At 44.3% G+C, this 14,988-nt stretch overlaps 1 protein-coding gene across 1 annotated transcript in view; it reads right to left on the reverse strand.

Annotated features, from left to right (window-relative positions):
- Positions 1-6,014: 6,014 nt before the first annotated feature.
- LOC126547400 (uncharacterized) overlaps positions 6,015-14,988 on the reverse strand; it is a 45,024-nt gene continuing 36,050 nt past the window's right edge. The window contains exon 4 of the mRNA XM_050195386.3: positions 6,015-6,138. Within this exon, the coding sequence (XP_050051343.1) occupies positions 6,052-6,138 (87 nt within the window). The 3' untranslated portion in view covers positions 6,015-6,051. The remainder of the gene's footprint in view (positions 6,139-14,988) is intronic.

The following is a 14,988-nucleotide window of genomic DNA, read 5'->3' on the forward strand; positions in this document are numbered from 1 at the left end:
GTGTAGGCATGCAAATTAGCCGAGGTATGACGTGGCAGAGGGTAGAAGAGACAGGTAAGGAGCATTTATGGATTAGCTGCACATGGGACGGAAAAAACACATGGCAGGGAGTTGCGTAGCCTATGGACAGGTAGTGATAGCAGAGATCGAGATAGAGAATTGCTTTACTCTATTAGAAACGATATTATTGAGTTCAGAAAGTAAGGCCTAGTTATGTTAGCGGGGGATATGAATAAACATATGAAAGATCTAGATGGGTATACTGATTACAAGGGTTTAGTACTGTATCTGAGCGAGGAGCAGAACCTTGTAGTAGTTAACAGGGGAAGTAAATGGCACTGACAAGTAACGCGGTAATGCGGAAATAGGCAGTCATGTATCGACAACGCCTTAGTCTCAGAACCGGTTTACAAACGACTAGACCAAGTGACGATAGATGAGCACGGAACAGATAGCCTGAGTAGCGATCATGAACGTAAGAAAATAGAGGTCTTTCCTACAGCAGTCAGGGATTACAAGGAACTCGTAGACGCCAAGCAGCAGGAGATAAGACAATCCCTACTTTAAAAAAATCGTTGTAGTGGGAAAAGAGAACAGCGCAAGTGGCATAACTGCGAGTCGGCCTAGTTGGAACAGATTCATCTTAAAATTTTTTTTTGTGCGCAAACAAACAGGGACGAAGAATAGGGGCAACACAAGGACGAGCGCTTCGTCCTTGTGTTGCCCCTATTCTTCGTCCCTGTTTGTTTGCACACAAAAAAAATTTTTAAACGCAAGTGGTCTAACCAGGAACAGCTAGCAGGCGTCTAGGGATCATCGAGAAGCCAAAAAAGTTGGGATTACACGAAAAAGGGGTACTGCTTAAATGGAACAAGTACCGAGGAAAAGAGTGGCGAGCGAACTAGTGGAACAAAAAATTAAATGTACAAGTGAAAGTTGAGTGCATGACATTCGCAAAAAAAGATAAAAGCGCACTAAAATGATGATGGAACCACGTAAGAGCACTCTGAGCTCCAACTAAAAAAATGTCCGACGATTACGATACTCGCTAGTGGGAAATTTGAGCGCACCTGTATACGCGTTTTCGTTTTCAGAATTAGAGACCGAAATCACCGCACCGACGGGCAGTGTGCCAGTGCCGTCAGCGCCTTCGCAGGGTGAAAGGCAGTATGGGAACCCAGGCATGATGAGCGGCATCGGAGCCAGCTGTGGAAGAAGACGGCGACAAAGGCGTGAGTGATATATTGAGGGAAAGAACTTAAAACCGAAATCACCGCACCGACTGGCTGTGGGCGAATGCCGTCAGCGCCTTCGCAGAGGGAGAACGCTAGCATGATGAGCGGCATCGGAGCCAGCTGTGGAAGAAGACGACGACGAAGGCGCGAGCAGGGGCAGAAGCGCGTTCGCGCGGTTACGTCGAGGGGCGCCAACGAGCCAGCTGTGAAAGAAAACGGCGACGAACGCGCGACAAGTGGCACGAGCGCGTTCGCGTCGTTACGCCGAGGGACGGCAATGCTCAGCCCAGAAACGGGCGCCTGAGGGCTGCGCTCTACAATTTACAAATCACTATACAAGGGATGAAGATGGTAACATGTTCGAAGGAGACGACACGCTGCGGTACATCATAGACGTTGTTAGGAATAACTTCGGCAAGAAAGAGAGCGTTGTCCAGACTCGATCAAGCAGATCCAGCAACAGAGACACGGCCGCAGGACCCGATGAAATCCCAATACAGCTAATTAAACAGCTGGGTAAGAGCGAGGCACTGCGGACCAATGCCATAGAGCAACTCATTAAACCGAAGAAAATTCCAGTTGGATGGCGTAAAAGCAAGATGAACCTCATCTACAAAGGCAAAGCCGTTAAAGATAAGACGAGCTCGTACAAGCCAGTTTCAGTAACGTCGGTGATATGCAGTGCAAGCCATAAAATTAGGGCTGTCGGAGTGGGCGGAGAAAAGTGACAGGTCTGCGTGGCACACCCAGCACAGTCACAGCGTAAACTGCAGGAGCGGCTTCATAGGAGCTTGATTTTCAGCAGCACGCACTAGAGGGTCTTTGTGGCGAAGTCTCATTGTGTCGTTCTCACGAGAACGATAGGAACTGCCTGCTCGACGGCGGACTACGGCTCGTGCTGCTCTCTGCACAGCGTTATGCTGAGCCCGACGTTGCCTGGTTGTGGCCGCGTGCGTAGCTCTACGATTCGCTTCTTCAGCAGCGGTTTGAACCTTGAGAGGAGGCGCCACAAAGTGTACCGAAGAGTAAACGCAGGTATCGAGACTACGCGGCGCACATGCCACGTCCTTTGACCCGTGGCACGATACGGTGCCAGTTGATGATAATGATGATTTATTGGCATCCCCTTTGATACAGGGCGGTGACAAACATTCGCCTAGCCTGCTTGAGTTAATCAGGTCGAGCTACATACAACATGCAACTGCTACATGCAACTGCTACATGTAGGGACACCTGGTGGAATACAACGCCACTGCAATGCAAAGTTTGCACGTAACAATGCTACGCGGCGCGCATGTCCCGTCGCGTGACAAGTGGCACGATTCGATGCTGCTGCTGCTGATGATGGTGATTTATTGGCATCCCCTTTGATACAGGGCGGTGACAAACAGTCACCTAGCCTGCTTGATCTAATCAGGTATATTATACGTATTTTTCATTTTAGCATTTTTGTATATATTCTTAATCTTCTTTTTCTTCCTCAAGACAATCCATCCATTTCTTGGCCCATAGTGGGTAGGAGCCATATACTTTATAGGAAACAGAAACTACCTTCTACCGCTACCTATGCAACTGCTACATGGCCTGGCAGCCGGTGTAATAATATGTAATTGCTATGCAAAGTGCGCACGTATGAACGATACGCGGCGCGCATCGCATAGCTATGTAATGGCTGGTTGTGGGCGCTTATCGGGTTCTTTGCGCATTTGATTGTCTACAACGTGGAACATTGGAGTCTAGCGCTATGTCATGTCCCACCCTTTTTTCCGTTCGTCTTGTTGGCGCTAGTAACTATGTCACAGCAAGCGCATCTCACATCGCGTGACAAGTGGCACGATACGATGCTATTATTATTATTATTATTATTATTATTATTATTATTATTATTATTATTTATTGGGGTATCCCCTTTAAAACGGGGCCGTGTCAAACAGTCACCTAGCCTGCTTGATTTAATCAGGTATGCCGTACATGTTTTTCGTTCTAGCATTTTTATACGTCCCTTAATCATCTTTTTCATTTTCAAGACAATCCAACCATTTCATGGCCAATCCTCCATAGTTGGTAGGAGCCTGGCGATAGCTACGACGGACACCGGCGGCGGCGACGGACAACATCGCCAACTGAAATGGCTATTGGAATGAGCCTATAACAGCTTACGCTATAAAAAGAAAGAGAAATAGAGGCAGCAAATTGGATGTAAAGTAACTGTACGAGGCATATGTAATGGTTTTAAGGAAGAGAAAAGAGAGTATGGTAAAATAGGCAAAATTGATAGACTGATAAGCATGTATAGATTACTCGAGTAGCTCGAACAAGCTAGGTAAATATTTGCACCGTCCCGTATCGGAAGGGATGTCAATAAAACACTATCATCGTCCTCATCACCACCACGAGCAGTTTGACTGCGACGAGGACAGCTGAATCCCTGACGTAGTGTGTACTGTGGGTGGCCAGTACCTTTGTCGGTCGGAAAGTGGCTGCCGTCTTCGGATTGTCAGACAACAGAGAGAATAGGGACCAGTGCAACAAGAACGGCAGAACAGCCGGTTATCGGCAGGGAGCCGATAATCAACAGCCTGAATGGTTGTTTATTTTCTGACCGTGGTCAGCTAGCCCGAGTGACCATTGTCAGAAGTTTGTTGACGGTCAGTAACCGCGAAACTCTTAAAAGACTCAATAAAAGTTTTCACTCACTCACTCACGGTCAGTAGTTGCAGCAGCGTTCTTGTAAAGTTGTAAAACTTCAAAATGAAACAAGCACACTGAATCAAGTGCAAGGACAAGTGATGCCGCCTGCGGAGCGTACACACACACACACACGAAATATCTAATTTCTCACTGGAAAAAGATCGCACGCCACGGTATTCAGTTCTCGATTGGACGCGCACCTGCGCTGCATAAACGAAGGCGTCTCTTCACTACGGCCGAATATCTACGTGTCTGCCGCCCACACCAGTGGGGATGACCTCGCTTGACCTGCCAGCTGGCTCGACCAGCAACTGTCGCCACTCTATCAGTGAGGCGAATGCGTTCATTCACCCGACAGCGCAAAATAACACAACTAGAGGGTTAAATAACTAGACTTAGACCCTCTAGACTTAGACTAACCAGAACAACTAGACTTAGACCTAGATACATGAGAGCCTGGACGCTACGTCATGCAAGGACATCACACACACATACAAAAAACCCTTAAACATTTAACTGCAGCGGCTTTTACATGAACCCGACAGAAACTGGTATGAATAGAAGGTCAGGTCAACCGCGGTCGTCCAAACAATTTTTATTACCAGCATCAACCAATGGTTTGACCCGGTAGACCAGGCATGTCAAAGTACCTGCAAGCGCGTTTTGAGCTCAGGCTAGATAAACAAGGATTACATTTCACCTTAAGAGACCATAGATTTAACCTATAGTGAGTTCCGAGATTTTTCTGGACGTAAATTGCCCATATCGTACAAGAATAGTCTGAAATCCGCGACTTCATACTAACGTAACAACGCAGAGGTTAGCGTACGAAATTACACATAGAAGGACACTGTTTACCTTGATATTTCCACCACTAATAACCTATCCTTTTTGCGCGAATTAAATGCAAATCAAGTCTTGAAGACTAATTTAAGAAGAAGCTTTATAGCTCGGGGCAAACCCCGATGCCGCCTATTCAAATGCACGTAAAATGCTGAAATGCTTTTATGAGAAAACCCCTGGACCGATTTCAAATAGATTTGTTGAATTTGAGAGAAAAAGGTAAGTCTAGTGACTGTATAAAGATTAATTTTGACTTAGGGCCTGGACTTTCTTAATGTCCGAAAATTGGTAAGCTTAAAAGAAAATGGAAGCACGAAGTTCACAATTCCGTAAGTCCGCGCCAAATACAGATATCGCAGTTCTGTATTGCATTCATTAAAACATCTAAATCGGACAAATTTTATGTATTAATTTACAGCTTAGGTGAATTTTTACAATGTTTACGAGGGCTTCGCAAAAGTCCTAGGCACATATTAGTGGAGTATATATTTGAGAGCGGTGCATATTACAACCATTGCGTCCGCTTTCGATGCATTATTATGGGTAGTTTGTAAAGCTGTGATATGGTTTTTCTCGCTGAGTAAAAGATGTGAACTTGATAGTAGCGTTCTTTGAAATTTTGCAATTTTCAACAATTTGAGCTAAAAGATCGACGGTCTAAATGAAACTCTAATTCACTGGAATTAAACTTTTTTTTCTTTTAACTGCAACAAACTTCATCAAATTTGGCGCAGTAGTTGCCGATAATTTTTCCGTTCCCATGTATTTAGATAGGAGCCCCCAAGCTTAGGTTCCCCTTAATGTTGCTCTTTAGTCGCGAGGCAAGTCACTGTATAGCAAGCCCCATAGTTCTAAACTATTGATCATGGGTGTACACTCGAGCTTATGGGCTTGTTTGAACAAACCCCATAAAGTAGGAGTCAGTGGGTGTGTCGGGCCGAAATCAGATAGTCAGATGCACCATGTAAACGCTATAGCGAGTCGTCAGTATGCATGGTCAGCGTCGGTGCAGGTGAACTTGGACAGCGTGCCTGCAAGGAGTGTGTTGAATCGAGTGACCCGCTTGGCAAAATGCATGTAATAGCAGCCAAGCCACGTTGTTATCCAGGTCAGCCCGACATTTAGCTGGAACCGTTAGCATCGCCGATCGTGTAAACGAAGCTGATATCGAGATCGTTTGCACTTGGCTTGCTATAACAGGGAGGCTGGTCTAACACATAAAACTTTTTTTTTTCAGTTGCATCTTTTTCATTCTTTCCTTCCTTTATTCTCGGCGATTTGTTTACAGTGCTGCTGCAAACTCTGGCAAGAGGAAGTCTTGGAGTAATGCCCAGTCTACTCTGATCGCTCCTGTGTGTTCGATGAGCGTCTGAAATCAAGAAAAAAAAATGTGCTGGGTTATACATAACCTTAATAACAAGTTCTTGAAGATTTCTGCTATAGGATATAGCCATGAACAAAGAATCACCGCCTCACTGCGAAACTGCGCCGGCATAATACTTCAACTGCCAACAGTCTACAGAAGCGTGGTCACGTTTGCACGACCCGAGAGCGTGTGAACTGCGTAACGATCACTTTAGTTACAAATCCCCGTGTCGTTTTTTGGCGTCAGTACCCACGATTTCTGATGTAACCGCGAAGATACGCTGCTTCTATTTATTTTTTTTCAGCACGCCAGTAACTAAGCATGGTCTTAAGTAGCGCTGGCTTGACGAAACACAAGAACGAAGAAGGGAGACACGCATCAAGCGGAACAACTTTCAACTGAAGTTAATTGAAAGGAAACAAAAATGCTTTAGTACACAGGAAATGGAACCAGCCAGAAAGCCAACAGTGACATATACATTATTACGGGGTGCGCATGAAACCAATCTCTTTGTCACGGCTTTTCACCCGTTCGCCGTCTGCGCGGAGTCGTCTACGGGGTATACAAGCCGGTTGGTCGTTCCGTACTCAAGCGAACACAGCGAATGAGTCAGAGTTGGGAGAAAGAAAGAAAAAAAATTCATTTATCGGCTGACAACGACACACAATTTAAATGAAACACAAAAAAAAACACAAGAACACTAACACACATGCACTTAATCTAGATCAATGATGAAGACAAAAGAAATACAACGAACAGTTAACAGTAAATATAGAAATCAACACTACACAAAACACACTTAACGGTAGTCAACTAAACAGAGTTCAGAACAAAACAAATGATGGCATACGCGTGGCCGGGCAGCAGCAGCAAGTCCATAAAGCGTGGAGTCGACGGCAGAGCTTTCCCGAAGAACGCTGGCAAGCTGTTGTCGTTTAGATGGATGCGATTACTGGGCAGGGTTTCCCGGGAGTGTAGGTCTGACGTCTTCTCTCGAGCAGGTTGAGCTAACTTGAGGGGAACTACCGTGAGCTTCGTTGTAGACGTTTGTTGGTCGTCTCTTACGTCAACTGGTAACTCGCAGTTCAGACGCGGCTTGGCGGCCCAGGCGATACTGGACGGCACTAGCTCCTTGACGCTTCTCAGCAGATTGTAGGCTCAGCTTCTAGACTGCTTAGCTCGGTCTAAAACCTGCGTTTAAATAACTTCTGCTTTTCCTAGGTCCCTGTGTTGGGGAACGGCGGATATTGGTGACGATCCAATCAAGTTCACCCAATTGGATGCCGGCTCCTCCCAAGGTCTTGGCCGCGCCCCTCTAAATTAGGGGCGAGGGAACGGGTGATTGCCCCCTGCTGATAGTGGTCTCGCACTTGTATTGCACCACACACGCACACCCTTGTGTCCGTGGCGGGCCTCTATTGTTCGTTCACAAACACAGGAGAAACGACGGCAGCCGGCCATGCGGCGTTGTCGGCAGACATACACTGTCAGCAATTCGTGGACACAGGATTGCACAGAGACACCACATATTTCGGAGTATTCGCACCCCTGCCTGCTTAGCAAGCTTCTCAATGCACGCGCAGGGCAGATAATACACAGGTGTTCGTACAAAAAAGCGTCGGGGCGTCACGATCGCGCCGACGACAAAAAAAAAATAATACCTAAACCTGCCTTCGACTTCTTTCGGCCGCTTGCCTGAGCGGCCTGCAATAACCGTCTTGCTCGCCGGTTCCTATTCCTACGACCTTTTGGCGCCCGTTGATCGGTGCTTCGCCGAATCGAATAATGCCGCACCGTGACACTCTTCTTTTAACAATGATACAGATGTCTGCCTTATGCACGTGTCACCACTACAACATATGTAGTAAGCCTCGGCTACTTCCCTTGTGATCGTGCCGTGATGTCCATACAACACGGTGGTTCTTTCAAACTTTGGTTGGCATCCGCACGTGGTGCAATGCTGAACCATACATGAACAAGGTGGAAATCTTAAAGGAGCGTTGTGTTCCCGCAATCGCACGTTTAGACAACGGCCAGTTTGGCCTACAACACCTGTCACATGTCATCGGTATTCCGTATACAACGCCACGTTTGCACGTTAGGAACTTCTTGACGTGTTTTATCTAGCACCCCATCATCGATGACTGCGTCTGAGCACGTTATTTCATAACTTTGCAGATTCCTTGTAGCTTATGCTTGGCCGAAAAGACTACCCTAACGCCAAAGCGCTCCCCCACTTTTTTCAGCCTATGTGAAAGGCCATGAAAACATGGCAACACAGCCGCTTTATTCCAAGTCCTAGAGCTTCGCCTTACGTCCCTTTGGTCATCACTAGGGCCGGGCAGAGATACTTTGTAATTGTATCATATTATACGATACAAGATACTCAGGCAACAAGTATTTGAGACACAGATACAAGATACTACCGCAATTATTGTATCTGATACAATATTTTCCATTTGTATCTTAAGATAATTCGACACGTTAGAAAATTTCTTATTATAGATCTGTATATATTGTAGCAGCAAACGCGTATGCACAAAAATGTTTGCTTATAAATTTCTTAACGCCGACAAACCTTGCTTCATTTGAATGAAATGTCTGTTAGTATCTGAAAATTTTCGTCTTGCTCAAATTATAATATTTTAATTCCGAAACAGCTTATTGGAGTTGCTTTAGCTGCTTAACACGAAAGCTTATACGCTGCGCTGTTAGCTGCTTTTGCTCGTCGGTTTTGTAATCGATAGGAGTCGCTGCTCAGCTTGTCGACCAACTAGCGGGCCACCATCTAATTACAACATCAATAAGAAACCTCTACACGATGGCGCAAATACTGCTGTGGAGTTCTACCATGTGAAATTTTTCTGCCTGCCCTCATTGGAGGGCTCTGGCGGAAAGCTAAAAGGATATTGCTGCCTTTAGTTTAATTCAGGTGGCTTAGTGGCAGCAGTATCAGCTTGAGAAGCGGAGTTCAGCCAATGTTTATAGTTTTGCACGGTGTTGTTGCGATAGCCAGTATGTTGTATCTTGGGGTACATGATACATTCTTTCATGTATCGGAAATACAGACAATAATGCATGTCATGCCAGACGTATCATGATACAGGTACAAGATACCAAAATAGTATCTAAGATAGAATCTAAGATACTTGTATCTTTGATACTGCCCAGCACTGTCATTCTTTAGCTTATTAACTTTTTGCAGGTGGACGTAATAACATGGCTAGGATAACCTGCATCTTTTAGCTTTCCAACCTGGCAGGCGAAGCTCTCTCGGTATTTGTGATGTACAATTTTTAAGGCCGATTTCAGGCATGGAAATGCGAGGCCATCCTTCACCAGTCTAGAATGACCACATTTATACCTAAGGACTGTTTTCAGTGATCGGGGGGAATATGACCAGCAGACGCGATCTTGCTGAAAGAACAGACCCAAGTCAATTGAGTAAGTTAAACCGTGCTTTGGGACTTTGCACGTGAGCTTTAAACCTTTGCCACACTCCCTGAACACCTTTATAATATAGACCATTTGCACACTAAGGCACTCTTTTCGAAAAGAAACCAATGGGCATAATCGCAAAGAACTCTTCCTTGACATCTACGCAACGCAATGCTCTTTTTGCTAGGCCACTAGGCCACCCTAACTGAGACTCAATATGCCTGTCTACCTTGGCCAGAAAGATTTAACTACGCACGGGAGCAACCCGCGATCCTATACACACACTGGAGCTCTGGGTGCAGTCAGAACCTTTCCAAGGTATGACAGTAGAAGATAAATAGAAGCTCAGGATTTCAAGAAACGTGTCAACATAAACACCACAGCGACTTATAAATGCCTGCTCATCATTGACTTCTGTATTACATTGTTTCAAATTTTGTAAAAGGGGACCTTGGGACGATGAATAATACCGGTGTCACACGTACACTTCTGATGGCGATCGGGGCCGATCCGGATCGGATTTACCGATCGCGATCAACAATCGTCGCTGCTACGCGGTCCAACGCTCCGGATCGAATCATTATCTTCTGCTGATCGTTGGTAACTCTCAGAACTTCATAATGTCTTAGCTGCAAATTCAGATTTGCAAAATATGGTTAAATTTGCACAATATTCCTATTTTACAGTTTATTATTGCTGATAAAAAAATTTTACCTTTTTTTTTTATTGAGTGGCCCTTACTTTTTCTTTTTAGCGTTTTGAGAATACTGCGCTAGAGGGCGGAGACGTCAGCCTGCGCGATCGCGATCAAGAGGCCTGATGGCGATTCACGGATCGTAATTGCCGGATCCAGAGTCCGCATGATCGCAATCGCAAATTACCGTGTCGCAACACTCGATCCGGATCAAGCTCAATGCGGATCGGCCTCAGCCGATCGCGATCAGAAGTGTACTTGTGACACTGGTATAAAACAGATCTTCCCCATCTACACTAAACGCAACTAGATGCTGAGTGTTGCCACCAGAAAGGAACTGAACCATGATTCCACAGCTAGGAGCTAAGTACGGATCATTCACATCTAAACCCGACAATAGCATCTGCAAATAGGGAAACACCGCACTGCCAAATAACACGTTCTGATACAACGCTCCTAAAACACATATCATGCTTATGGCACTTCATTGCAAAGAACACTTCGAGAGTCAAGCCCTTAGCCCTCTTTACTTCCTTTAGAACTTTGAGTTGTGCCGACTCAGTAAGGCACAAGCTGTTTCCTTCAACTTGGACACGTTAAAATCGACAGATATAGAATTCTTTCCGATGGCAGAAGACTCTTTTTCCGAAAAGAAGCAAATGGGTATGATCGCAAAAAAATCTTTCTTGTCGGACACTATAGGTCTTAAATTGTTATTCACCATGAACTCCACCATCGATGAGAGCTCATTTTTTGCGGTAGTACTCTGGGACGCACTCTTTGAATGTACCACTGTCGACAGCGCACCTAGTCCTGTCCTCTTCTTGCGCAAGGCGTGTAACCATCCTTGTCAGCGACACTTTCTCGAAGCGATGCAGCGTCGGCTCTCGGCAGAACTTTAGCCCGCGGCTCAGTAGCTTTCTGTGGCACTCGAGAACCTGAACATTCCCCAACATGAGCAGTTCTCCTTCCTTTTCTTTGGGCTTGTTTCTCTTGGGCATCACACGGGAGATAGCCGAGGCTTATTACATACGTTGTAGTCAGACATTTGTATCATTGTTCAAAGAAGAGCTGGATTTCATGCGCACCCTGTGATAATGTATATATCATTTCTGGTTGGTTCCGTTTTTTGTGTACTAAAGCTTCTTGTTTTCCTCCAATAAACTCCAGTTGAAAGTTGTAGTGGTTGGTGTGTGTCTCCCTTCTTCGTTCTTGTGTTTTTTCCAAGTTGGCGCTGCTTAAGACCATGCTTAGTATAAGCCAACTAGCCCAATTTTTCGTTCTATTATGCCCGTAACTTCAGGTTTCATGATCAATACAATGACTGGTCTCGGTATCCTGCTGACGCGAAGATGGATTGCTGGGCATGACATATAACCACATGTGCACGCATCCGTGCACGCAGAATTCTGTAAGAGACCCCGCTTTCCTCAATTATGTGACTTTAACAGATGAAGCGTTTAAAAGACTTGATCTCGATTCACACTGATCAGCTATTCGGAGGGTTAATTACTCAATCGCACAGCCACACGAAACCATGGCCGTGTTATTCCTTGTAATACACACATGTAATACAAATTTCTACAAAACCTTTGATCCATTTTGGGGTTTTACGTGCCTAAAGCACGATGTGATTGTGAGTACGCCGTAGTGAGCGACTCCGGGTTAATTTTGATCACCTAGGTTTCGAAACGTGCACCCAATGCACGGTACACAGATGTGTGTGTGTGTGTTTTTTCATTTTTCTCTTATTGAAATCCGGCCCCCGCAGTCGGGATTTGATCCCGCAGACGCAGAGAGGATTTGTGTTTTCGGGTGTTCTGGGGGTTGGGCTGTGCGGACTTCAGTACAATACACATCCCAGTACACTGTAGATTTCAATTTGCGTTCTACTTAATAATTCGATTTTGAAAACGTTGTGTTCTTTACGGCCACACAATACAGTATAATTAGGGCTATTTGTAGCACGCCGCAAATGTATACTCGACGCCACAGTGGAAGAATACATCGAGCTCGGCGCCTAGAAGTGTCTGAAGTAAACGTCAGCTTGAAAATTTCAGCCACTCCTGCGTTCTTTGAATGATCTGGATGCATTATATGTAGGCAAAAACACCGCATGATCAAGAATATGAGTAAACTGTTTTTCTTTTTGCGGAATGACATGCGTGCGTTCACTAAATGGTGCTTCTTTTTCTTTTGTTTCTTTCGTTCTTTTCTTTCCCTTTTGCAGTGCCGAAAGATATTTCATGCCAGTTTATGCAGAATAACGTTAACAATAAAAGCGGTGCGTGGTGTCCTTATATTGCGCCTATTTATTACCGCAAGTGTAGCGACAGTCAACTTATGTTCTCAATTATAGCTTAAAACAATATCGAGCTTTTCCACATGCATCTATACTCTCTTAGCCACGCGTATAGTTCCTTTGTTTCATTATCGTTATCATACGTTCGCATAATATCTGATCACTTTTCTCTTGCCCGGACTTACATTTGTGACATGCATTGAATTACACTGAAGAACAAATATTCTGTATTTCCCATACAGTTTTCACTTCATCTTTTTTTAAATACTATTTTTTGATAGAAATTATGGAAAAATGACCTTCGATTCGAAAATCTTGCTATTCGAATACGCACTCTGTTGCAGATGGACGGCGCGATTTGGAACATGTAGGAAAAGCTAGGGACGCAAGTCAGTCTTATAGAATGTGCAAGTTTTTTTATACAAAAAAAAAAACAAAAAGCAAATGTGGGTCTCACGCCAGCATTCATAACTTAAACTTAGCTCAACGTAACGATGCAATTTTAGCAATCACATACAGAGGCTTTTATTTGTGCAATGAACCAAAACTAGTGAGATCAGGAAAATCCTGGGAACGCAATAATAATAATAAAAAAAAGAATACAGGTTCTTCAGAACTGATGTATGCCTTGCTATAAAATGGAGCCAGATTACAAGTTGTCGTAAGATATTATTTTTGGTGGTTCATTGCACGGCCAACTATGTAGAAAATAAATGTACAAAGCTGCATTTAAGAATCTTTATTATAAAAAGAGTTATGCTTGTTGGTATATAAAAGATCTACAGAAAGAAACGGGTTTCTGTGAAAATCAACAAAAAATATTTGAAACACCTGTATGGTTTACAAAAACTATTCAGAAGAACTTCCACAGAGTCGTAGTTCGTCTCCTCTTGATTCTTGTTTTTGTCTAATTTTGTCCGTGAGGCCTCTGGTGTCTTTCTTTTTTTTGCTTGTTGTACGGTAGCGGGAAAGCTTCGCATTGAGTGGCTGGCAATTTGGGTGACAAGATTTAGTTGTGTAAAGGCCAGGTTCTGTTATAACTTGTTTCAGCTTTCAGCATATTAAGTCTGCTCTCGTTATTGCCGAAATTATTCAGAACGTGATATAAGGCAAACTTGAGAGTCAGATTGCTCACATATACAGGTATAGGTGTCTTTGGTTATGCCCGTTGCCAATTCGTGTCACTGAAGCACGCATCCAGAGCTAGACAACGTTTGACAGAATTCCAAGATCTACGAATATTTCCTGCCAGCGCAGAGCTTGACTCTTGTATCCTGCAGCCGCCCTCCGCATAAATTGCCGAGTTTCAATGTACTTCCTGAAGCACTCCCGTCACCGGGTCCTCGCACAGTGTGGTTTGTGTCTACCGATTCCCGGCAAACTTTTGTTTCTCTCGCCTTTGCATTCCGAACTTCGTAGTTACTAGTATAAGTGATAAAACTACAACGTACAAAGACAACAAATAACTTCACTCATATGTTCTTTGGACGGACGTGCAAGAAGCCTGGAGAGTATAAACGACACGTTTCAAACGAAGTGCCCTCACAAACGTAGTGCGTCCCCCAGCCTATGTTCACCACAGATGGAAACGTGCTACACATGCTTTTAAAGGGCAACTGCAACGAAATTTCACTTTGGTTAAATTGGCTATGAATGAGTGGTGTACGCCACTGAAGCAATCTCGTCAAACTTAAATGGCTAATAAATGTCTATTTTTTATTACAAGATTTTAAATGGTATCTAAGAAGAAGACGCGGGTAGCTGGTGGTGGGCGCATTGACGTTAAGTCCCAGCATGTCGCCTCCAAGATTATTCAGCACGACACGGGCTCCGCATAATCGGTCATGCTGAGGAGCCACGCATTTTAGGTCATGCGTCACTTCCGGAGAGAGGTAAAGGCGGTGTGTTTTTTTTTCAGTTTAGATATTAAAAGCGGCTGTTTTTGCGAGCTTTTCGCGATACATCTATTCACACTTTAAACGCAAAATCTTAAGCGCAAGCTCCTCTATACGTATATAGAATATTTGAAAATTAAGCTTCATATGGTATCCAAAATTTCGTTGCAATCGGCCTTTCATCCCTTATTACGGATTTAAACATTAACGTTTAAGAAGACAAGAAAATTTTAAGCGACACAGGCGTTTTTATGTTACAAATGAAACCGCTACCTCCACTTTCGGTTTCACAGACACTGGGTGTGGTTATAAGTTTCGCTATATTTTCAAAGAAACAATTCGGGAACATAACCTTTGATGGAAAATGTTCTCCAACGAAGAGAAAAAAAATGGGATGTCAACTTAGCTTCATGCCTTACAAACGAATTCGGCGTTCTCTTTCATAGTGCTCACGACTCTATGCGTAGCCTAGAATGCAGTTAGCATGCAGTAATTTTTTCAGTGTGTGTCTTCCTAATTAAATT

Source organism: Dermacentor andersoni, chromosome 1 (genome assembly GCF_023375885.2).
Source record: "Dermacentor andersoni chromosome 1, qqDerAnde1_hic_scaffold, whole genome shotgun sequence".
Classification (NCBI taxonomy): Eukaryota; Metazoa; Arthropoda; class Arachnida; order Ixodida; family Ixodidae; genus Dermacentor; species Dermacentor andersoni.